The sequence below is a fragment of the Apis laboriosa genome, unplaced genomic scaffold (assembly GCF_014066325.1).
Source record: "Apis laboriosa isolate Shangri-la unplaced genomic scaffold, ASM1406632v1 scaffold170_cov151, whole genome shotgun sequence".
In the NCBI taxonomy this organism is placed as follows: domain Eukaryota; kingdom Metazoa; phylum Arthropoda; class Insecta; order Hymenoptera; family Apidae; genus Apis; species Apis laboriosa.
In genome coordinates this window covers 398,873-423,762 of record NW_025222134.1, presented here as the reverse complement: position 1 = coordinate 423,762, position 24,890 = coordinate 398,873, and the positions used below count along the sequence as shown (strand labels likewise).

At 23.7% G+C, this 24,890-nt stretch overlaps 4 protein-coding genes across 11 annotated transcripts; 1 reads left to right on the top strand and 3 right to left on the bottom strand.

The window, feature by feature from the left end:
- Nucleotides 1-1,980: 1,980 nt before the first annotated feature.
- On the bottom strand, nucleotides 1,981-4,766 carry LOC122711530 (45 kDa calcium-binding protein-like). The gene is made up of 5 exons (XM_043930377.1): nucleotides 4,248-4,766; nucleotides 3,324-3,777; nucleotides 2,754-3,017; nucleotides 2,369-2,550; nucleotides 1,981-2,245 (listed from the first exon to the last, which is right to left on the bottom strand). Exons 1-5 carry the CDS (start codon nucleotides 4,263-4,265, stop codon nucleotides 2,069-2,071), a joined length of 1,095 nt encoding a protein of 364 aa, XP_043786312.1. The 5' UTR covers nucleotides 4,266-4,766; the 3' UTR covers nucleotides 1,981-2,068.
- A 1,064-nt stretch (nucleotides 4,767-5,830) lies between these two features.
- LOC122711528 (sodium-coupled monocarboxylate transporter 1-like) lies at nucleotides 5,831-12,790 on the bottom strand. 5 transcript variants are annotated; one of them, XM_043930373.1, is made up of 9 exons: nucleotides 12,422-12,790; nucleotides 9,606-9,945; nucleotides 8,882-9,235; nucleotides 8,326-8,621; nucleotides 8,003-8,221; nucleotides 7,668-7,851; nucleotides 7,211-7,495; nucleotides 6,840-7,105; nucleotides 5,831-6,753 (listed from the first exon to the last, which is right to left on the bottom strand). In XM_043930373.1, exons 2-8 carry the CDS (start codon nucleotides 9,933-9,935, stop codon nucleotides 6,857-6,859), a joined length of 1,917 nt encoding a protein of 638 aa, XP_043786308.1. In that variant the 5' UTR covers nucleotides 9,936-9,945; nucleotides 12,422-12,790; the 3' UTR covers nucleotides 5,831-6,753; nucleotides 6,840-6,856. The 5 variants fall into 5 exon arrangements, with proteins under 5 accessions (XP_043786308.1, XP_043786310.1, XP_043786305.1 ...); XM_043930375.1 differs by having other exon boundaries at nucleotides 5,831-7,105; nucleotides 8,882-8,949; nucleotides 9,010-9,235; XM_043930370.1 differs by having other exon boundaries at nucleotides 5,831-7,105.
- Nucleotides 12,791-17,800: 5,010 nt separating this feature from the next.
- LOC122711525 (putative sodium-dependent multivitamin transporter) lies at nucleotides 17,801-22,274 on the bottom strand. 4 transcript variants are annotated; one of them, XM_043930361.1, is made up of 10 exons: nucleotides 22,227-22,274; nucleotides 21,037-21,158; nucleotides 20,267-20,395; nucleotides 19,972-20,193; nucleotides 19,543-19,883; nucleotides 19,356-19,475; nucleotides 19,082-19,299; nucleotides 18,704-18,921; nucleotides 18,368-18,594; nucleotides 17,801-18,284 (listed from the first exon to the last, which is right to left on the bottom strand). In XM_043930361.1, the coding sequence occupies exons 3-10, from the start codon at nucleotides 20,384-20,386 to the stop codon at nucleotides 17,963-17,965; spliced, it is 1,788 nt and encodes a 595-aa protein (XP_043786296.1). In that variant the 5' UTR covers nucleotides 20,387-20,395; nucleotides 21,037-21,158; nucleotides 22,227-22,274; the 3' UTR covers nucleotides 17,801-17,962. The 4 variants fall into 4 exon arrangements, with proteins under 4 accessions (XP_043786296.1, XP_043786295.1, XP_043786297.1 ...); XM_043930360.1 differs by lacking the exon at nucleotides 22,227-22,274 and having other exon boundaries at nucleotides 21,037-21,296; XM_043930362.1 differs by lacking the exons at nucleotides 21,037-21,158; nucleotides 22,227-22,274 and having other exon boundaries at nucleotides 19,972-20,176; nucleotides 20,267-20,396.
- Nucleotides 20,690-24,888, top strand: LOC122711526 (tRNA-dihydrouridine(47) synthase [NAD(P)(+)]-like). The gene is made up of 6 exons (XM_043930365.1): nucleotides 20,690-21,236; nucleotides 22,199-22,441; nucleotides 22,694-23,963; nucleotides 24,055-24,422; nucleotides 24,492-24,620; nucleotides 24,715-24,888. Exons 2-6 carry the CDS (start codon nucleotides 22,353-22,355, stop codon nucleotides 24,785-24,787), a joined length of 1,929 nt encoding a protein of 642 aa, XP_043786300.1. The 5' UTR covers nucleotides 20,690-21,236; nucleotides 22,199-22,352; the 3' UTR covers nucleotides 24,788-24,888.
- Nucleotides 24,889-24,890: the final 2 nt, after the last annotated feature.

Here is a 24,890-nt window from a genome sequence, read left to right as displayed (position 1 = left end):
TTATCAAACATACCAAACAATGCATCATATTTTGAGAAAAAAAAATCAATTTCAATACATATACGTACAAAGAATAATCAGGGAAATAATAATATAAAATTGTATACATAAAAGTTCAAAAACATCTCTATTCTTTAGAATCGTCAAATGTATTGGAAAAAAAAAATCTCTGTAATTTATCATATGTTTACAAGGAAAATATAATTTTTATTGAAAAATCATACTAGAGGCAGTTTAATCAAGAAAATAAAAATTGAAAAAATTGAAGTTTTGAAGATATATTTCCTCCAGTGTTTATTACATAAACAATAATAAAAATTGAAGGATCTAAAAATTTGAAGAAATATTGCCTCCAGTATTACATTGTTATTTTAGACGAATGGAAAATTGAATGATTGTTTGAAAAAATAATTTTTATCAAATATTTGTGCAATATTTTCTTTATGAATATAGACTGATTACTGTAAAAAAGAATAATGTTTTTAAGCTTTATCACAAACCGCAGGGTAATTAATCGTAAGTAATTATGCATCATTATGCTTGTACAACTTTGTAGCTGTGCGTTTTCTAAGATGTAAATAAATTATTGTGACATCTATAGTTCTTAGTGCATCAATTATTTGAGAGAATATTTTTTTTTTGATAATTATAATTTTTATAATTTTTGTATTTAATTTCTTTGAAATTTAAATTAAATTGTGAAATAAGAAATATTTAGAATTAATATTTTTATAATTAAAAACAATCTTTATTGCCATAATAAATTGTACAAAAACACGCTCTACAAAGTACAAGTTTGTTTCTTTAAAAAATAACATTTATAATTTTTATTTTATTTTATTTTATTTTTTTTTAACAAATTTAGATCAACGTGAAACACATTATGTTCTTTATAAATATACTTAAACACATTTATATAAATAGTTTTTAAATACACAAATTAATTCTGTTTACACACACATACATATATGTGTGTATATATATATATATATATATATATATACACATACATATATGTATATATATAATAGTAAAAGAAAATTTGACAGATTAGCAGTTTCGTTTAAAACTTTAAAAGAAAAATGAAAAAAGAAGAAAGTTTTATTAAATAAATAATTGCAGAAATTTAATAAAAGGACGGATTTGATTTATCTCCTATTGTTTTCTCTAATTTTTATAATTTTATAATTTATCTTTTACTATTATTTTCATTAATTTTTTATAATTTAAAAAAAATAATAAAAAATTAAAAATAATTTTACAAAAATAGTGGTTGTAATATAAAAAACTTTTTTCATCAATAAAATAATTCTGTAGATTAATAACTTTATTAATCTCAATCTACAGAAAATTTTATGTTGTAAAGATTATCACAGACATGTTTTAAAAGCCCATGAAACTGTGCTTTCACTGTGCTTTCGAACGAACATACAAAATTCAGTGTTTAAAATTAATACTGGCGATTTATCTCCTCAAGAGAATTCTTTCAGCAGAAAAATAGAATTCTATGCTAAACTAATAATAGAAAAAATAACAAAAAAATACTTGCTTTCGTGAAAATATAAATTTTTAATCTTCAATCTTAATTACTATTATTAAAATTTAAGTAGAAACTATATTAATTGGTCATTGGACGAATTTAAATAATTAGTAAAAGACATTCCACAAAGAAATTTAAATTTTCAATATATTATTTAGACAAATTAAAGAAAATATTTTAGATAAAAAAATATGTGTAAAATATTTTCCAAACTTTTTTCTTATTCCAAAATCCCATAGTGATCTTTAATAAAGATTTTCATCTTATATTATTAATAAATATTGTCTGCTTCGGTAATAATAAAAGTTTTCTTAAAAAAATTCTGTGAAACCAAAATTGAGCGCATTTATTTATTGCAAAAAAATCTCTTATAAAAAAACTTGTTAATTTAAGAGATTAGATTATTCCATAAAAAATAGCGCCCAATTTTCGTAAAAAATAGGAATTTCTCCTAAAATATTAAATAAGCATCCTCATATTTTTGTCTTGAAGATTATTCAAATTTAATTTCCTTTTAATTTTGATTATTTAAAATTCATCATGGAAACTTTTTTCTGTGTCCACCATTTTGCTTCCTAGGAATAGATCCATTTTGCTCAGAATTTCGGATAAATTCAATTTTCCATCTAGATTGGTATCTGACACACTGATTAAATGTTGGGCCTCTTGTATAGCGTGTCTTGGATTTCTTGGATCTATATACATCTGAAATAATATAAATAAATTTATAATTATTTAACAATATATTTTAATTAATTATTTTATTTTTAATTTTTATTTCTTTTTTTTTTTTTTTTAGTCCTGCTTGAGATGATTAAGTGTACATACCAGAAGCTCTGTCCTATCGGCTTTTCCATTTTTATTCTTGTCGATAAGATGTCTGAACTCCTTCCGTCTGTCTTCACTTCCTCCTATCATCTCATGTTTGTCTTCTTTCAATTCTAAACCCATCCCTTCTGCAGGTAAATCCGAAAACTCATCTTCTGTCAATTGTTCATCTCCATCGCGATCTAAAATAAAAGTAAATATAAAAATTAATTACAAATTTATTATTATTAATATTGCAAGATAAATTATATTAATATCATGAAGAAGAAATTAGAAAAATTAATGCTATCGATGAAATTAATGCTTTATGAAGAAAAAAAAATGAAAAAAACATAACATTGATATTTATGTAGAAATAATTTTATAAAGAAATAAGTTTCCATACCGAATTTTTCAAATAGATCTTCAACCATTTGTAATAATGCTCTATGACTGCTTTCAGGATGAGTAAAAGCTAAAAACTCGTCGAGTGCTAATCTTTCCGGATCATTTCTGGCTGCTTCCGACCATCTGGCTCTATCTCTCATTATATTCTCTTTCAAAGTTCGTGACATGTCGCTATGCTTCTTATCGTGCGAGCTCACATAGCTCTCAGGAAATCCGTGGGATCTGAGAAAGTACGCGTGATATTCTTCCCACGAGACCTCGCCTGAAATATTAAAATATAATAAGATTTTAAAAATCTCTTTCATATTTTTTATTATTCATTTTATTTGCAATATGTAAATGCAAAAAGTATTTTTTGTTTTTTTTCTCTTTAGTTTTGCTTTTTTAAATTTCTTCTACTGAAGAAATCTGTATATTTTTTTATTTTAAAAATATTATTTTACGTTTAGTTTTTTTTTTAAATTTTTTCTTTCTTTCAGATAATCACATCCATTATTAAGTTAGAAATACGATATTTATTTAATTTTTTAAAAATCTATCCAAGAATTATTATCAAGAGATTAATTACCATTTCGAGGATTATTATCTATCGCAGTGAATAAACCAATATTCTCTTTCATAGCTCGGCTTATATGGTCCGTGATCTTTGTATGAATCCATCTGGCCAATTCCTGAATATCCAACAATTGATCATGATCGGTATCAGCTCTTTGAAATATATCTTCGAGTAATATTCTCGAATTTTCTTGATTCTCTTTCATATTCTTTATATTCTGATCTATTTCCTTGTAATGTTCCAAATCTCTTTTGTCGATCGTCATTGCCTCTAATTCTATGAAAAGATTCTCAGTCATAGATTCTTTATCATCTTGTATAGATATAGTGGACGTTAAGCTCTTTAAGGGCACGTTTCTATTGTACTTGAAAAAGAGTAGAGACAAATAGATAACGAAAGACACAAGGATTGTCCAACGGATAAATCGGAAGCATCGCAAATTTGGCTTACAATTAACTTTGTGTATCTATGAAGAAATGATTAAGAAAAATGAAATTAGATATTTGTGTATTTATAAAATGAGATTGATATTTCTTGTTAAAAGGAATAATTTAAAGTTTATTCTTTTTTTATAAAATATAAAAAATATAAAAAAAATATATAAAGTTTATTTCTAGAGAACTAAAATAATAGATAGGTCTTTTTCTTTTTTTCTTTTCCTTTCATAAATTTAGAATCTTATAAATTTTAAGAATATTTATGAAAGGAAATGGAAAAAAGAGTTTTAATTCAATATCTATTTCCAAGAAATTAAGTTTTTAAGATTTAAATTTTTATCTTTCTTCTTTTTTCTTTCTTAAGTTTAAGAATCTTAGAAATTTTAAAAATTCTTTATCTTTAAAGAAATTTGAAACCAATTCTAATAATCACTGCTAAAAAAGTTCTGAAAAAGTAGAAAAAGAAAAATAGATAAGAAAAGTATCCCAAGTTACTCACAAAATAGGAAAAATACATGATTGTTTAAATTTATAATGCAAAATCAGTATAAATCACTATACATCTTCAATTTTCCCAACCTTATATATTTATATTTTATTCTTAAATCATTATTAGTTACATATTCTGTCTCAGAAAAAGCATTTTTATCAACCCATTGCCATCACAAGTAATAAATCTGTCACTTACAGGTCCCTACACTAAACACTATTCACATCAATGGTAATATGAACATTTCAATATACACTGATTGTTTCAACTGATAACAATTTCACAAATGAACTCAAATCTTGCATGCACTTTGGGAAAGACATTGAACAAGAAATGGAAAAAACTAATGTCAAAATGATAAATAATTTTTAAATTAAAAAAATGTATGTTAAAAACATTGTAGATATATTTAATCTTCTATTAACTCTCTTATTCTTTGACAAAAAAAGTAAGTTTTGAGGAGAAGTTTAGTTGCACGTTGTATGGCGAAACGTTAACGGCGTATTGATCCACTTTCACTGTCGTATCCTTTCTCTCTATAATCCTCTCTCTTCCTCTTTTACTCTTCTTTGTTCCACTTTTATCTCTATCTCTATCATTGTCTCTCTAATTAAATAGAAATAGTCTCTTGTTTCATAATTAAAATAATAATAATAATTGTTCATTTTGTTTTTGATCAATTGCATTAATTTTTGAGTTTTTCTTTTAAAATTAATATCTTCATTTCTGGATGTAAATATAAATTTTATTAAGGAATACTTGTTTTATTCTTTTTACTCCTGGAATGTTGTTTTTGGAAAATTTTGTCTAATTATAACAAATTATAACAAATATCTAGTTTCTTCTTTAGAGATTTGATTATTTTTCCATTTTTGGTATCTTATTTTATCTATTTTTTATGATATTATTTTATTTATTTAAAGAATAAAAGAAGAAATCCATTGAATAATGGTATAAAAAATTTATTTATTTAAAAAAACATTATATAAAAGAAAAAATAAAAATGGATTTAATAAATCTATTTAATTCGTATATTTTTCTTTTTATGTACAAATATTTTATCTAGAAACGAAGAAACTTATTGAAAACATATTCATATATATTCTTTCTCTTAATTATTTAAATATTTTCGCACGAAGAAACGAAGTACAGATCCGCAGTCAAGTGAAAAAATAATTTTTCATCTCCATGATAATAAAAAAAAAAGAAAAAAGAAAAAGAAAAAACAAGATATAGGAGAAAAGAAGGGAAAAAATATTTCGGAATTGACAAGGCGTTAAAAAGGAGATTCTTAAACGAATTGTCGACGTTTCGTCGCGAAAGAAACATCTCGGGGCGGAAGTTATTTTAAAAAGCTGAAGAAAAATATATAAATTATTATAAAACCGATATGGAATTTTTTTCTTGGAAATAGAAAAACTGGCATATTAAATTATATTTATGAAATTTAAAAAAAAAAGATAAAATATCAATGAAAAAATTGTACTTTATAAAAATAAATATTTTTTCAATGTCAAAACGAAGAGAAAATGCTTTAATAAAATAAATTTAAAATAAAAGTTAAAATGAAAGTTGTCATTAAATTTAAATTTAATCTATGAAGACTATAAAAACATTTTTTTCTACATAAATATAAAGATATTTATATATAATTAAAATGTATAGAAAAAAATTTAATAATTTTATTTTAAAACCGCCCACGAGAATTTTCTCGTTCAGAAATGGTTGAAATTCGCAAAATATATTAAGTATATAATAGATATAACAACTAGCGCTATAAATAAACTATTTTACGCCTTTACAAGTCATCTCCTGGCAAGAAGTCTTCTCTGAATATCTATAAATAATCTCTCTCTAAATTAGTAAACTATTTTCATTTTTAACTGTATTTAATTCCTGAATATGCACTGGCTATTTTTGTTGTATTGTTTTATTCCATAAATAATATTTTTTTTTTTTCATGGTTAATACTCAATGTCAAAGGTATTTGATTGAGTCTTAAGGAAATAAGGAATCTCTATCAAAGAGATTATTTTAATTTAATTATCTGTAATGCTTCATTCTGTAACATTTGAATTTCAAAACTTTAAATTTACAATCTGTTTTCATCTATTTTTCATGATAGAAATATTGTCAAGATAGAAATATTTCTTAATAGTCAATTTTTTTAATTCATCATATTTATAGAATGTTTATCAAAATGAAGCAATTTATAATTGTACTTGAAAAAACTTAAATTTCTAACATGATTAACATATGGAACCTTGTGGAATAACTACTTAGCTCTCAGAAACTGAATTCAAGATCATTTCTGTATTCATAAATTCATTATTCAGCAAGCTCCATTAAAAACTAACACATAGAGTTTTCTAGTGCAGTCAATATTTCTAACTTACTATAAAACAACCTTAAAGAAATAAAAATAATGAATGGACTGTTACAATATTAGGAACTACTGCTTTTAAACAATTCTTTGGAATATCCTTATAATCTTCTAAAATATTCATATAATTTTCTAAAATAATTCAAATAATCACTCAGAATGCATTCAAATAATCACTCAGAATGCAACTTTTAGTTGCAAAATCTATTTTTACATACATAATAGATACTTTTCTTTATATCTTTGGACTTTTGGCATTTTCCACTTGAGATTTTTCATCATCTAATTCCAGACCAAAGTTTGTGATACCATGTACTTTATTAGCACACGGTTTTGTTTGCACATGAAACAAAGAAGCAATAGGTGGACTCAAAAGATCTTGATCAAGATCAGCTGGATTTTGAACACCTGTGAAAAAGCTTATAATCACACCTATTAACATTGTTAGGATGCATCCTATTGCACTATACCATAAATAACTGATCTGAAATAAAAAAAATTAATTTTTAGAATTTTTTTTGATAAATAATTAACTATCTAATCTTTATTTTTTTAATAAAAATAAAGAGTAGGAAAAATTGATAATTACTTTATATATGGAATAAGTTTCATTATGATTGTTACTTGACTGATGATTGAAATTTATGATTAAACTATTATTAGAACACTTATCAATTGACACAGGTTTGCTGTCCAAGTAAATTTGTCCATTTAAAACAGCAATTTGAGCTCCCAGACCAATCCATAGGATGATTATCAAACTGATGATGGCACCAGTAATTGCGCCTTTGGCATTTGCCCATGGGATGAACATCCCCAAAGAGAATAATCCTAATGTGATGCCTCCAACCATACCATTGAATGATAATGCAACCTAATTTAAAATTTATTTTTATTCTCTATATTGTTTAGAGATATTAAAATTAAATACTCTCAAAATTATATTGCATTAAACAAAGTTAAATATGAATTTAATTAAAAAATTATATTGAAAATTTTGAAAAATAATTTTGAAAAAAAAAAAGATTCATTGAAAAAATTTATACTTGAAGGACACTGCCAAGTTGTTCCACAACAAAAACCAAAGCAAAACTAAGCGCTCCAAAGAAAATACTGATCCATCTAGCATAAATTGCACCTTTCCTCGCAGACATATCAATTTTGAATAATCCTTGTAGGATATCTTCGCAAGTTATAGCTGCCAATGAGTTCAAAGCACTTGCTACAGTTCTGAAAAATATCCCAAAAATCTTTTTTCACTCTATAGACACATTAAAATATTCATTTAAGAATTTTTTCGTATTAAAAATTCTTTAATTAAAAAAAAATATATTTTCTAATCAAATTTCAAAGAAGAAATTGAAGGAGTTATAAAACATACCCCAAAGAAGCGGCGAAGATTCCAGCAACGAAGAAACCAGGTATCCCCTTGAGATTACCCATGAAATTCATTACGTACAGTGGTAATAATTGATCTTGGCCAGTTATGTTACCAGCCAAGAGAGGATCACAGTATTTGTAAGTGTCATAAAGTATCATACCGGTCAAGAAATTTATGGTATATATTATAATCATGCCAAAAGCGGATACCCATAAAGCTCTGCAATAAAATGAAAAGTTAAAATAATCTAGAAGTAAAACATATTTAACACATTTTTTTTTGTTATTTTTTAGTAATCTTCTTGAAGACATTTAGAAACATACGTTCTGACTTGACTAATGCTTCTAACGCTAAGATATTTTTGGACGGAAGCTTGATTACTGCAAAACATCGTTGTCCAGTATATGGTTCCACCTATCACCACGCTCCAAAAACTGTGACGAACGGTTGGATTAGGATCCATATTGAAGAACTCTATTCTTCCAGATTTTTCGTTAATTTGCCATATTGAGGAAGGTCCTCCTGCCCAGGAGAGACCGTATCCAGCTATGAGAAAAAGGGAACCAAGAAGAACTACTGCCTGGAAAGTGTCCGTCATTATGACGGCTTTCATTCCACCCTGATATAGGAAAAAAAAAATACGAAGAAAATTAATTGAAGAGAATTGAAATTTCGATAGAATTGTTTAGAAAAAAAGAAAGGAAGAAGATAGAAAAATGAAAAGAAGAAATACCTTAAGATGAAAAAAGGCAAAATTAGAAGAAAACTTTGAAACGAAAACATGATAGCTTTAAAAAAAAATAAAAATATTAAAGTTAAAAGAAATTAATAAATATCAAACATATTTTTTCAAATAAAATTAAAAAGAGGAATAGGTACCTGTGACGCGTAGAAGATACAGACTACATAGACTAGAGTGACGGCTATGTAAGTGTTTAAACCTGTGACTGTAAAAAGAGAAGAATAAATCAAGAGAATATGAGGATTAATTGAATCATGTTGCTCACCATGGCTTAAAGCTAACGCTGGCGCATATACGGCTACAGATGTGTACAAAATCATCTGTAACATATAGAGACCACCGGCAAGTAGCCTGCAATATCGATTGAAACGAAGATTCAAATATTCATAACTCGAAGTTAATCTTAGCTTCATGTAAACAGGCAGGTACAGATAGGAGGTAATAGGTACAACGAAAATAAAAGCCAGACAGGTCATCCAAAATTGAGTGCCCTAAGAAATTGAAAAATATTTTCAAATGTAATAGCAATTTTCTTAAAATCAAAGTTTTATGATTAAATTACTCAAAATATTTAGAGTAATTTAAGAAAAGAAAAAAGATTTTTAAATATATTGATTATATGTATAGATTAGAAATATTGTGGTAAAATAAAGAAGAAATAATATTGAAAAGAGAAAATAGAAATGAGAAGAAAAATTAAAAAATAAAAATATATAAAGAGATAAAAAAAAAGAATTCTAGAATTCTTTTCTAGAATTTCAATTGCCAAATTGATCACTATTTCTTCTTTTAGATTCTACTATTCTCTAAAGCAATATGTTATTTTAAAATATTTAAACAAATAAAAAAAGAGAAACATACATGTATATACATTTCTGTAGGATTTCCTAGGAGTTCAATAGCTGTAATGAAACTAGCAGCGAGAGACATTGCCATTGGAAATGTTCCCATGCTCGAACCTCCGAGCAAGAAGTCCTGGCTAGTTTCCTGCTTCTTAGCAATGAAACCATAGAAAGTGCCGATCAGACATGAAATTATTAACATGGCAGCCAACACCGTGTAATCAACCCATGAAAAGTAATAAAGAAGTGAATATTTTTCAGTGTGTATTTCATTTATATCTTCAGATGGTCGTTGTTCTGCTGAAGAAATGGCCAAGAAGAAGTATAGTACCAAGAAACGTGACTTCATCTTTCAGGGGCTTGAACAGAAGGATAAAAATTTTCACTTTCTTCTTTAAGAAGATTATTTTATATTTTATATAATATAATTTTTTATATATGTTTTAATATCAATTATGAAGATGAAAAAAAAACTCGTAAGTAAAATAATCGATAGAAAATGTCAATTGTACTTGGCATTCAATATCCTTGAGCTGCATTTATGGATATTCGATATAATATTTCCTATAAATCTAGGATCATATGAAAGACACGATTGATCGACACTTCCGCACGATCTAGATTAATCTGTTATGCGAATCTGTTTTAGTATCATTTTTCTCATATTTCGTCTTTCAAATCAAATCAATGAAATTTATCGAAAAGTTGAAATTTTATTTTTAATTTTTTAAATATAATTTTTTATAAATCTTTATTAATATATTTTTTATTTCTTAATTTTTTTAAAATATTATTTATAAGATCTATATATCATATTTTCCCTCATTATTTAATTACATATCTTTTTCCAGATCAATTTCTCAAAGAAGAAAATAATTTTCGAAAAAATTTATAAAATCTTTTCCTATCTTTTCCTCTTTTTAAAGATCCTGAAATATTTCGATACAATCATGCCTTTATTTATTTTTATTTTTCTTCGTTTTTTACGTTTCATCTTTCTTCCATTGAATCCTAACCTGAAAATCATAATAATTGTGCGTATCGATCAGATATGAATATATACACAAACCGAATGGGTGTAATATCGTTTAGTCAACTGATTCTTTCTCTTACGTAAGCAAAGTGTAATGCACTGTATGCTTGCTTTGGTTGGAATGATGTGATTATTGAACGTATATGCTCCACCAATGGATGTAATTGTTTAGTAGGATTTGCACCATCGTTGTGGCTATTAACACGGGCGTTCGATCATCATTAAGAAATCTGGTTGTCTCTGGCTAGAACCAGTTAATTCAAAGGCGAACAGGTCCAGTTTATACAAACAGTATAGGAAAAGAGTAACAGAATAAGGGAGATCTCTTACAATACTGTAATCTGATCCATACGATGCATATAAATTTATTCAACTGTATTTTAATTAATATGCATAAATAATATTACAAGATAAATTTTCCATATTTTTTCTTCGGATATAATGAGAGAAAAAATGACATTAAATTCAGGAAGATATGATTTCTAATCAAATGATTTGGTTAAAAAATAAATTTAGAGGAAAAAATAAATGAAAAAATAAAGAAATTAGGATAAACTATATGAAATTATTGAAATCATTTTCGATGAAATATGAAAATTTAAAAGTTTCTGAAGTTTCTTTATGAAAGAAGAAATATATTTCTAAAAGAAATTTTGAAATTTCTTTTTAATGAAGAGAAATACATAATTATCTTGAAAATAGAAGAAGAATTGTTTGTGTATTTGTTATAAATTTTAACTAAATTTTTTTACTATCGATAATATTCAATCGTCATTAAATTATAATTAAGTTCTCATTAAGAATTTAGTTAAAACCAGTTTCTTCAAATTTAAATGATTCATATATTTTTTCTTTTCAAAAGAAATATTGATTTTATTTATAATACTAATAATTATTTCATATTTTTAATATATTCTTATTGTAAAATTAAAATTTTTTATTGTAAAATTAAAATGATTTATACATATTATATAACTTATTTATCTTTCGATTTGAATTAATTCTTTTCAAAAAGAAATAATATTTGATATATTGAAAAAAAGAAAAAATCATTTAAGAAGTAATCATTTAATTAAAAAAAAATATTCTTTCAGAATTGAAAAGTGATATTGGTTAATATACAGATTCACAAATTCAACCAATGATATCATTAAATAATTTTGATTTAAAATTATGCGATAGACATAGGAATTGTCATCAGACTTTCAATGAGAGACAAAGCACAGATTACAATCTATTTGGAATCTGACAAGGAAAAATATAAAGTTACCATTATAAAATTACTATTTTTTACAGAAGAAAAGACAAATAAATCAATAAAGTAGTATAAAGTAATTATTGATTTTTTTTTTCATGATCTTTGTCTTATAGAGATTCTTCAAAAATTTCCAAATGAAAAGTTAGTTTAAAATATTTTAAATATTAGATTCTGAAAATTATATTTAAAAATATGTCCTTTAAAAAAATTCAATCTTTTTCATTGAAGACATATTTTATTTTAGAAGATTTCTCCAAACTTCAAGATCAATAACTATTCCAAAATATTAAATTATTAAATTTTAACAATTTTAGATTTTAATTCTAAGAAAAACTGAATTTTTTCAATAAAAACATATGCATCACAAACTTCAAAACTCTTCAAAACTTCAAGATCAACAACTTGTTTTACAAGTTTTTTAAAAGATTTTATCTCAAATTTTTGAACGTTTTCAAAGAAATCTATTATTTCAATCTTATTAAAAACATCAAGTATTTAAAACCAAGATATTAAAAAAAAAAAATCTAAAATTAATGTATCTTACCTTTTTAAAAATGTTAAATTACTTCCAATCTTGGTAAATCTGTTGTTCTCTGTATCAAGAAACAAGAAGAAAAAGAAAAGAAGAAAATGTTGATGAAAAGGAATATGAAAATAGTCCCTTAAGATATTAATGGTGTTCAATAATTGGTAAAAATGTACGAAATTGCAGCTGAATGATTTTGCTGCTGGTCTTCCTAACGTAACGCATATATGAATTTTTTTTTAACCAATCACTGATTCGAACTGCTTGACCGGGAATGTATTAAAGAAATGCAGATCGATTAATTAATTAAGATCTCTCGATTTTACGCGCCTCGTTTTGAACAGAGCCGGCGAATTAAGCGGAGAACGATTTCAGACTGTCGTTTTAATTGTCACATGTGTCCATTTATATGAACCAGCCCCTTCCAGAGTAACGAGTTTCTTGCATTCCGCAAACTTATGGAAACGATGATGATAATTACGCTTTAATTCGAAGGATTAGGTGTATTTAGGATGAAAAAATATTCTGCGAAGAAGAAATAAATTCATGAATTTATTTATTTTTTAAAATTTTAATTTTGAAAAATTAAGGAAGATTATTGATTAAATGGTTGAAATTAAATTTAATCAATCGATTTTGAATTATATCAATAATTAAGAAAGAATCAATATGTTGTTGCAGTGTTGAAAGAAAAAATATTCTGATTTCTGGGAAGAAGTAAGGTGAAATGAAAAAAAAAAGAAACACTGTTAATTTTAATAAAAGAGAAAACTTTACAAGACGAAATGGAAATATCCATTTAATGGTATTGAATTTCATAATATTTTTGAAATCCTTTTTTTAATTTTTGGAATTATATATAATATTTTGTAAAAAAAAAAAAATTACACAAATGTAAAGAGAAGAAATATTTCATCATCATTTCAAATCATAAAAGATATTAATGCGAAGATATTAAAAAGAAAAGAAGTACAACTGAAGAACATTTTAATTTAAAAAGAAATAAAAAAAAGCATATGTCAATTTAAAAATAAATGAAAAAAAAAATTAAATTGAAGAATATTTGCAAAAAAAATTCAAAAAGAAATAAAGAAAATTTAAATTTAAATGAAGAATTCTATTATTCTTATTTTTATTTCGTTAATGAAATTATTTTTTTCATCAATTAAGGAATCTCTTTCAATTTTTTTTAACTTACGATTACTTAAGATTTCTATCTTTTTATTCTCCATATTGTATATAGTAACTCAAGAATTCATTTCATGAAACACCATAATGAAAGATATAAACTAGCAGTCGTATTGGATTCTGTGATAATGAAAACTGATAAACTTGATAAACTATGTATCACTTCTCGCTCTATAAGATGAAAATTGAAACATGTAAAATTGACGAATGAGAATATATAATCATAAAAACTGTGTTTACAGTTATTATGATTGAAGCAGGATTCAAGCGGTTGCTATTTAAAATCTTGTATGTAAATAGATATTATTCTTCAAATTTCTGAATTTTTTCTACTTCTTGATATATTTACATTATATTTGTGATAAAAATATGAAGAAAAAAAGATAAATTTGAGAAAAATTAAAGAATCTAAAAAATTAAAAATTAAAAGTAATTATAAAAGATTGGAAAAATTAATGAATAAAGTAACATTTAAAATAAATATTGAGAAGAATTAAAATTAATAATTAATAATAATCATAAATTATGTAAAATTATTAAAAAAAACTTCAAAAAAAATTTATAATAATGCATAATAAATTTTCTATAGTTTTTATTCTTCTATTAATTTATATTCTTTATAGTATTTTTTATAGTAAACTTTGTATATTTCAGTAACAAAGAAGTTATGGGTTTTTTTCAATGAGTCTATCATTTTATCGTTTTATTCGGATTTATTAATTGTAAAGAAAGAAAAAAAAAGAAGTATTTTATCTAATCGTAAATTTATTATTAGATTTATTAATACCTGACTCGTGTCTTAATTATTGTTAAACATCAGGATAATGGAGAGCAATTAAATGAATAAATTTTTCTCGGTAATCTTTATCAATCAACTATAGAAAATAATTTTCTGATTTTAAATAAAACAAAATTTCTTAAACGTGGAATAAGATTCATGAAAGATTCTAGATATTTATTATTTTTTAATAATTGCATTTTAAAGAAAATCAGCAAAATATTAAAAAAGCATTATTATTTCGAAAAAGGAGTTATTTTTAATTACATTGTAAATTTGAATTTGTGATTTGTGAATTTATTTGAATGAATTTGTGTAGATTTTCTGAAGCTGAATTAAAAGAAAATATAATATATATATATAAGAAGTTATGAAGTACTGAATATGATTAAAATTTTTTTAGAATTTTTTGATTAAGATATAGACAATTGAACATTAGAAATTATAATGTAATGTTTATATCTGAAGGCAAGGGATGATTGGAATAATTTATAACACAACGCGATTCAATGAAATTTTCATCCTGATTATGCTATTTCTATTAAGAATGTATGACTCACATCAGTTAAATAAGTTACGTTGTCCATTGATAAATGAACATAGAACTAAACACCTATCGATAATTATAAATTCAAAATGTCATATATATATTATTTGATATATTTCTTCTTTAAAAAAAAATTTTTCAAAACAATTTCCTAAAATTCAAATTAATATCACTATATAGTATATAAACTATATAAAATATAAAATTAAGTATTGAAATGTATAAATTATATATATTAATTTATATATATATTATATAAATTATATAAATTATATATATATTGAAAAATATAAATATAAATAAAAATATTAGCAATGAATGTATCATTAGTTTCCTTTTAAAATATTGAAAAATAAAATATTATATATTGAAGAAATATATAGAATACAATGACATTTTTTATCATTTCAATATAATAATAAGTTCATAATAATTATAATATAATAATAATTTCATAATAAGTTATTAAATGATACAAAATATAAAAATTAAAACCTTCATCTAAAGTTAATCTCTTTTTTTTAAAAACATAAGTGACATATAATATTAAAATTTTTAATTGAGTCTAGTTTATTATGTTAATTATTATAATTTTTTAAATATTAAAAAATTTAAAGGAATAGTACTTACTTTTTGATGAAACAATTTTTTTATATACAAATAATTGTAACAATAGTTTAATTTTATGAAAACTGAAAAATTCGAATTTTTCATTCAGCTTCATGAGCTGAGAATACATGAATACATACACACGTATTTGAACTACACTATTTTTTTTTATATTTTATTATTTATATATTTTTATTATTTAGCTTAATCTAAAAAAATGTTTTGATTTTTAAAATGTACGATAATTTTATATACAATTTTACATATAATTTTATATATATATGACACATATAACATCAAAATCAAAATTACAAAACCGTTGATTTAAAAGGTAAACATGAAAGTCCTGTGTCATGAGAAAGAAGAAGGAAAATCTTAGGAAAATAAACGAAATTTAATAATATAAAATGAATATAATAAATGAATATACATTAAATTCTTTTTTATTTATAAAATAATTTTTATTAAAATTTGTAAAAATTACTATAAAATAAATCTATCAGATAAATAAATTCTTTATAAAATAAATTTGATAAAGAATAAATACATATATATTATCATTATTTTTATTTTATTACATATATATCTTATAACAAAACTTAATTATTATAACAAATAATTAATAAATATATATAATATAATAAACTTTTAAATTTATCCTATTAAAGATTCATATTTATAGAGAATATTATACTAAAGATGAGATTAATAAATTTTATTAAAAAGCTGAATCTTCTAACATATAAACATATTCTTCATTTCTCGAGAACATTAGTTGGATTTTTTGATGAATTAATTGACCATTAAAGAAGAACTGGATGTAGAAAATGGCGGTCACAGTTTCTAGAAAAATAATTAAAAAGATGCCCGGTGCCGATCGAAGCGCGAGTTACAGATAAATTGAAACTGGTTTCAACTGCCCACTAGTAGTTTGATCTGGGACTTACAAGTCTCTCAAGAAGCACCTTAAGCTATCCTCTTTCTTCTATAAAAATTTCTTTTCAAATATTTTTTTCTTTATCTTCTTTTCAAAATTTTAGATTTCTAATAAAAATAAGACTAAAATTAATTTCAAGAAAACTTTTTCAATAAAGACTCTAAAATATTTCAAGTATAAATTATATAATTTATATGAAAAGAAAATGAAGAAATATACATTTAAAGAAATCATAGGAATCTTAATTTTCCTTATTTTCATTAGAAAAAGAATTGTTGATAAATAGTTTAAGAATTGAAAAAAAATTAAAAATTGCAAATTTTAGTTTCGAATTCTAACAATAAATTTCCATTCCTGTTGCTTGATTGTCTTGCTGTTAATTGTAACTACTTGATTCTTCATTGGATAAACAAGAGGAGAGACTGAAAATAATTGCTGCTACTCTTAATATCGTTTTCTTTCACACACACTATTTTATTAACTCAAAGTAAAGTACAAGTGCAAAGTACACAACAAAGCTTGGATAAATATTCTGTTACATTCTATTAACTAAAAAAATTATCTGAAAACAATAAAATATAAGTATAAGTATTGTAAACATCACATTAATTAATTAAAATATTTTAAATTACACGCTAAATTACACAAAACATATCATAAAACATTAAATATATATAATTATATATTTAATAAATTTAATTATAATTGTGCTCGATATTGTATTAAGTTGTATAAAAATATTTTTTATGTTTAGAAATAACTAAAATAGCGTTTTTAGAACATCATGTTTTATTAAATTTTATTTAATTACTTGTGCGCAATAACAATTTGCAATTCAAATTTATAACATTTTTGATCAATTTTCGAAAAATATAATTTTATAAAGTAATTTATATAACATAATAATTTATAATTAAGTACTTTTTATTTTATAATTATTTTTTTTAAATGAAATTTTTTTTTGGTATTATTTTGGTATTGTAAATATTTTATTGTTTTAACTCTCATCATGTTTCATTATTGCTGATATGTGAAATAATATTTATAATAACTTTTTTAAAACTCTTCTTATTTCATTGAATAATAAAAAAATTAGAAACTGGCAGTTTAGGAACAATAGATGGAAGACATTTAATTAATTAAATATTCACTAAGTTAAGTATTTTTTTTTTTATAATACAATATTGCCTGAAATTAATATGTTTAAATAATTTATTTCCTAGCTCAACTGGTTAAATATTAAGATTATTTTGATTAAGATTATATATTATATGTATCAAATAAAAAGTAATATATTTTTTTTTAAAACCTAATTAAAATTAAATTGATAATTAAATTTTCATTTTTTGAACATGTCATTATTTTTTCTATGAAGATCTACTTCATAGATTTTTTGTAATTTTATATATATTTTTTTATAACTTATAAAATTAAATATGGAATGTTTAAAAATCTACAAATTTCAAGCCACAACTGATTAATTAAAAATGAAAAAAAAAATTAAACTTTGCTGGTATTGACATCTTCCATGATATCTATGTCATCAGAACTAACACCGAAAATATACTTTCTTGGTGCAGTAGTAGTATCCTTTAATATATCATTTGAGTTGGTATCCGAAATTTGCATTTGTCTACGATGTATTCGTTTTGCTATTATAGGAAAAAACAGATTGAGATCCAACTCAATTTTTTGTTTCTTAAACATCTGTTTTAAGCAGAAACTAAGGAATAATCCAATAATAAATGTCATCAAAAATCCAAGTGGACAATACCACATATAAGAAAGTCGATACAGATAAAAATAAGAATCATCCGATTTCCTAAAGAGAAAAAACAAAAATATTTTTATTATATTTTTTCAGAAATTTAATATAAGAATTTCAAGATTAAATTCATTGCTTACAATTGCGTTTGTAAGATAGAAATGGTTGCATTTGAACAATCTATATCATTAACTGGTAGTGCTGGTGGTATAGGTCTGGGTTGTCCAAATGCAATCCAAAATAAAAATATTAGGGATATAATAGTACCCGTTACGGATCCTGTTTCTGTAGCTGTTTCTGTAAGCATTCCGAGTGTAAAAAGGCCAAGAAGTGGACCACCCACTACTCCAAATATTGTTAAACCAGCCTATAATATTAATATAAATATTTAAATAAAATTCATTTAAATAAAATATGAAATATTTATAATATTTATAATATAATCTTTTGATATAATAATGCATAAGAATAAATACTTGTAAAACACCACCCAATAATTGTGCTAAAAATGCTAAAGCAATAGATATAATTCCATAAATAAAGGCAAGTAACTTTGCCAAAGTTGTGGATATGGTTACAGAAAATTCTTTATGACAACATTTTTTATATGTTGGTTTTATATAATCTTCTAATGTTACTGCTGCCAAAGAATTCAATGCTGCTGAAATAGTGCTGAGACCAGCACTAAAAATACCTAAAGAAAAAAAGTATAAAAATATGATTATTTGAATTTTATTAAAATGTTATTATTTTTTTTAACATGTATTATTAACATATATTAACATATTACACATGTTAATATTTAATATTAACATAAAAAATATAATTTATTTAAAATTTTATAAAAATCTCACCTGCTATAAAAAGACCAGGTAAACCAGGTTTATCAGACATGGTATCCATAACATACAATGGCATTAACATGTCTGTAGATGATATTCTTTTTTGAAGTAATGGATCACACTTATAATATTTACTATATATTGCTAATCCTGAGAAACACGTAGTTATTGAAAGTAAAGATAAAATTGGCCATGATAACCAAAGTGCTTTTTGTGCTGCTTTTATATCTCTAAAAATATTGTGTAAATTAATAACATTTCTTATTTTATTCATTATAATACTTACTTCACTGTTAGCATACGTTGTATTTGAACTTGATTTACACCATATAATGACAGAAATGTACATAAGCCTCCAAAAATAAGTGACCACCAAGTATGTCGAACTGTGGGGTCTATAGAAATACTAAGAAAATAGTTTGTTTTTAAATTTTTTTAAAAAATATAAATTTTTCATTGTAATATGCATATACCTATCAAATTGAATTCGATTCCCTTCTTCAGCTATTTCCCAGATTCTTTTTAAACTTCCAGCTTCATTAGCAGCTGTGATAATAATAACAAAAACAGAAATAAACATAAGCAATCCTTGGAATACATCTGTAATTAACACAGCTTTAATGCCTCCTATACTTGAATAGAAAGCACAGACTAATCCAATGATAATAATACTGCCAGTTTTAGAAATTCCTGTTGTAGCCTCCAATGCTAAAGCAGGAGCATAAAGTACAACACCTGAATACAAAAGTAGTTGTAGCCAGTATACAAAACTAGCTAATGTTCTAGCTTTTATTCCGAAACGTTTTTCTAAATACTAGAGAAGAGGAAAATATAATTTATATACATATATGTATAGTTTCTTATTATTATTGAAATTATGTATATATAATAATAATACAAACCTCATAAGCACTTGTTGCTTGGAGTTTAAAAAATACTGGTAAAAATCCATAACAAACAAGAGGAGTTCCTATAAGATATGATAAATTAATTACTACAAATTGTGTTCCATACGTGTAATTTTCTGCAGAAACTCCTAACAACGTAATTGCAGACATAAAAGAAACAACTAATGCTACACCCACAGGAAGAATGCTCATAGATCTGCTGGCAATGAAATATTCCTATCAGAAAACATAATTTTGTTTTGTTGCAATTAAATATTATTCCAAAATTTTAAAAGAATGATAAATATACCTCTATAGTTTTCTGTCGGCCACCACTGAATCTGTAGTAAATACCTATACCCACACTTATACATAATGTAATTGCTATGACCAGATAGTCTTCCCATTGTAATGTTCCTATTTTTTCCATACTATTATTCTATTAATTCAAGAAAAAAATCTATCAATCTTAAATATATTACATAATAAATTATATCAACTAATGAATAATATTATTAAAGAAAGAAATATACTCAATACATTATCAATTATATCAGTTTAAATATAAATTGTTTTTGTCAAGTATATCTTTATAGCACATTATTAAGTATTATTTGCTAATATTATCTATGGAAACAAGATTAGATCAAATTGCTTAAATTGCATTTATTTTTTTTAATTTAAGCAAAATTTAAATAGTAATAAAATTATTTAAGAAACAATAAATATGGTAATCATCAAAAAAAGTTCATAAGAACTCTATTTATTTCTAGCTTTTATAATAACAAAAAATTAATTTATATATTATAATATAATTGTAGTATTATCTAAAAATCTTATCATAGTTAGAGAGACAATATTCAATATTTAATACTATTCCTTTGGTTGTGTAATTAGCGGAACATCTTATCAATCCAAGTCTTATGATTCTACTTTATGAATAATTTAAATCATAGTTTTTAATTATATTGAAAATCTTTTAAATAATAATTTATAAAATTATTTATAAAAAATAGTGCAATATTAATACAATAATGACGAAAAAAAAAAAAACGTTGACGAATAAACTCGTAAACTTACCAGGAGCGTGGCAACGTCGTCCACCGATATAACGAATAAAAATGTTTTGCCACACGGATCAATCTTGATCCGTGTCGCGATTCTGACCTTCTTTAATTGTCGATAGTGGATTTCAATGCGCTCTTTCGAAAAAATGATCATATAAAGTATTTAGAGAAAACACGTGGAAAACATGAGCAAATGTAAACAATAGCATAAGGGTAAGCAATATATAGAGCAATATATATTAGAATTATAAAGAATATTTTTATATTATTTTGAAATTTTGATATTACAATTATTTAGAAATTATTTATAAGATAATAAATAATAAAATTTATTACTATTTTCTTGAAATTCTTTATTGAAAAATTTTTTTTATTATTTTCTATTATTTTCTTAGTAAATAGATTTTTGTATTAAAGATTTATTAAAAATTATATCCTGAAAAAAAAATTACATGTGAATATCTATAGCAATGTCTTGTGAATATCTGTAGTAAATCTAAAAGTTTAATAATATAGATATGAAATTTATTTATAGATAATATTGAGAATATTTTTAGTAATGAAAAAATTGTAATTAAAATTCTTTTATTTTAAATATATATTAAATATATATTAAAAGGATTTAAAAATTATATCTATTGAGAATCACTGTTCTGCATTTTTGAATTATTAGATTCATATATAACAGAGCAAAGGTAACTCTTATTTAAATAATTAATGCTTTTAAAAATAAATGCATTTGTTTAATAATATTAGTCATTTTATTTATTTATTTATATATTTTTAAATAATAATTATAGCAATAATTGAACAGAATTCATTTCGTATAATATTTAAAAATTTTCAATATAATGATTATTTATGTTTATGTTATGTAAAAATTATATAATATGTAATTGATATTTTATTAGTAAAAACTATTATTTTCAATTAAATAGATCAATGAATTGGATAGAATAATGAAATTTTAATAAATATAAGTATTAATTTTTAAAAGTTTTATTAAATTTTAAAAATTTAATAAAAGTTATTTTGACATTAATTCTAATAGTTAATTGATAATAAAATCAAGTATAAAGAATAAATAAATATTGATTAGAACAGAAGCATTTATAATAAAAATATGTCAAATTTCCAACATTAAGAAAGTTTATGAAAAAATGTTTTAAATGCAGGTGCTGCAATTATTTAAAATGAAAGTACCTTCGTAATGGCTGACTAACAAATGCTTGTTTCACTGATTTGTTTAATTGTCAACTCATGGAGATTTTTATCTCGATTACTGATTGATGATCGATCTCTCACAGTGTAAGTAATCGATTGTTTGAAATGGCGGATTACAATGATAAATGTACAGAAGACTGTTCATTTGATTACAGTGAGGATAAACAAAAAGGTGTATGTTTAATTAAAGAAGAGTAAGTAAACGTTATTATTTTTATTTAAATTTTTTAGTTTTTTAAAAAATTATTGCAATTTATTATTATGACCGTATTGGATAACCTCAATTTATAAAAACCGCGTGGCATTCTGTCATTTATAACCATTTAAATTGAATTATATGATGAAATTGAATTATTTTTTTTTCTAAATAAAAGTATTATAATTTTATTTTTTGAAAAAATTATTTTTAATACTATAATTAAATATTAATTTTAAAAATATTTCAGATTTATTATAGAAGATCATATAAGATTTCTAAGTGAAAAGTGTTTAACTGAAACTGATAAACAAAAAGTTTTAAATAATACAACTAATATAAATGATGATACTTCTTTATTAGATGAACCTCCAACCAAAAAGTTTAAAAATGATGATAAAAAAGAAAAACTTAGAGGACAGAATAAAGCAAGACCACCTCCATTTAAGACACAGCGTGAATTAAATCTTTGTCCATGGATAGCAGATCAAGCAGTAGATGAACCTGAAAAGAAATGTGATAATAAACGATGCATATTTTTACATGATAGAATTGAATATTTAAAAATTAAGCCAGATGATATTTCAGATGAATGTCATCTCTTTAAGCTCAGTGGTAGATGTCTATGGGGCACTACTTGTAGAATGGGTTCTAAACATTTAACAAAAGATGGTTTAAATATTATTGACAAGGAAAAAGAGAAAGAATTTAAAAAAAAACCTCCATTTACAAAAAATCATTTAAATAAAAATATTCAAATTCTATTAAGAAAGCATAAATATAATTTCTACAAAGCTGAAAAAATTGTTAAAATAAATGAACATTCTAGAAAAAATTCAGGAACAGAAAGTGTTAAACAAATTGAAGAATCCTCAAATAAAAATAAGTTAAATATGAAGGACAATTTAATGTTAAATGTTTCCGTTAATGAAACTAAGAATGAAATTTCTAAAAATCAAAATACAGAAAAAAGAATTGGTCCTATTGAAGACTATGATTTAATAAAATGTAGAAACTCTGAAAAAAAAACAATTGATTGGAAAAATAAGATATTTTTAAGTCCTTTAACAACAGTAGGCAATTTACCATTCAGAAGAATCTGTAAAGAATATGGAGCAGATATAACTTGTGGAGAAATGGCTTTGGCACCAAGAATATTGAAAGGAGCCCATGAAGAATGGGCATTAGTGAAAAGACATGAATCTGAAGATATTTTTGGTATACAGTTATGTGGAAATAATCCAGGAGTATTAACAAGATGTGCACAATTGTTAAATGAACAAATTGATATAGACTTTATTGATTTGAATCTAGGTTGTCCTATAGATCTAATTTACAGACAAGGAGGAGGCAGTGGTATGCTGAATCGATTAAATGTTCTAGAAACTGTTGTAAAATCTGTTAATCAAGTTATGAATATACCTTTAACTGTAAAAACTAGGACAGGTGTATATATAGACAAACCTATTGCACATACTTTGATGCCAAAATTTCGTGATTGGGGTGTATCCATGATTACTGTGAGTAAGTTAAGTGTATTTTGAATTGTTATCATAAAATTATAACTAATTATCCTAAAAAATATTTATTATTAATAACAAATGAATATAGGTACATGGAAGATCTCGTGAACAGAGGTATACTAAATTGGCTGATTGGGATTATATAGAAAAGTGCGCAAAAACAGCACATCCTATTCCAGTTTATGGAAATGGAGATATTTTATCTTTTGATGATTATCAAAGAATTCAAGATACATATAGTTCCATTTATGGTGTCACTATAGGCCGTGGTGCGCTAATAAAGCCTTGGATATTCACAGAAATAAAAGAAAAAAAATTGATTGATATATCAAGTACAGAAAGATTTGAAATCTTAAAAAAATATTCTAAATATGGTCTTGAACATTGGGGTTCGGACACCCGTGGTGTTGAAACAACAAGAAGATTTATGTTGGAATGGATATCTTTTTTACATAGGTAACTTTAAGATACTATAATTAATTATTACACATAAAATATTAAATTGTATTTTTAATTATATTCCAGGTATATTCCTGTTGGAATATTAGAAAGACCGCCGCAAAGAATAAATGAAAGACCTCCATTTTATAAAGGCCGCGATGATATGGAAACTTTAATGGCCAGTTCGAACTGTGCAGATTGGATTAAATTATCGTAAATATATTTTCATTCGTCATCATATTTAATATTATACTTAATATATATAATTATATAATTTTTTTTTTTTTAACTTATATGTTATTTTCAGAGAAATGTTATTAGGAAAAGTACCCAAAGGATTTCATTTCTTACCAAAACATAAAGCGAATTCATGGAAATAATATGTCACGTAAACAAAATAATTTTATATTATAATATTCCTTTCCTTATTTTAATAAATATTCATCGCACGGAATAAATTTTAGGTGAAAAAAATGAAAAATT

What these genes read in the sequence shown, in the direction of transcription:
- LOC122711530 (XM_043930377.1), bottom strand. An exon ending in AGATAATAATCCTCGAAATG is followed by an intron (nt 3,018 to 3,323) that starts GTAATTAATCTC and finishes TTAATATTTCAG; the next exon opens with GCGAGGTCTCGTGGGAAGAA. An exon ending in CCGATAGGACAGAGCTTCTG is followed by an intron (nt 2,246 to 2,368) that starts GTATGTACACTT and finishes ATATTATTTCAG; the next exon opens with ATGTATATAGATCCAAGAAA.
- LOC122711528 (XM_043930370.1), bottom strand. Translation starts at nt 9,935, where the DNA reads ATGAAGTCACGTTTCTTGGTACTATACTTCTTCTTGGCCATTTCTTCA. An exon ending in GTATCTTCTACGCGTCACAG is followed by an intron (nt 8,622 to 8,881) that starts GTACCTATTCCT and finishes TTCCTATATCAG; the next exon opens with GGTGGAATGAAAGCCGTCAT. An exon ending in ATCTTCGCCGCTTCTTTGGG is followed by an intron (nt 7,852 to 8,002) that starts GTATGTTTTATA and finishes GATATTTTTCAG; the next exon opens with AACTGTAGCAAGTGCTTTGA.
- LOC122711525 (XM_043930360.1), bottom strand. Translation starts at nt 21,177, where the DNA reads ATGATCATTTTTTCGAAAGAGCGCATTGAAATCCACTATCGACAATTA. An exon ending in GCCGACAGAAAACTATAGAG is followed by an intron (nt 20,194 to 20,266) that starts GTATATTTATCA and finishes GTTTTCTGATAG; the next exon opens with GAATATTTCATTGCCAGCAG. An exon ending in TATTGGGTGGTGTTTTACAA is followed by an intron (nt 18,595 to 18,703) that starts GTATTTATTCTT and finishes TTAATATTATAG; the next exon opens with GCTGGTTTAACAATATTTGG.
- LOC122711526 (XM_043930365.1), top strand. Translation starts at nt 22,353, where the DNA reads ATGGCGGATTACAATGATAAATGTACAGAAGACTGTTCATTTGATTAC. An exon ending in GTATGTTTAATTAAAGAAGA is followed by an intron (nt 22,442 to 22,693) that starts GTAAGTAAACGT and finishes AAAATATTTCAG; the next exon opens with ATTTATTATAGAAGATCATA. An exon ending in GCAGATTGGATTAAATTATC is followed by an intron (nt 24,621 to 24,714) that starts GTAAATATATTT and finishes TGTTATTTTCAG; the next exon opens with AGAAATGTTATTAGGAAAAG.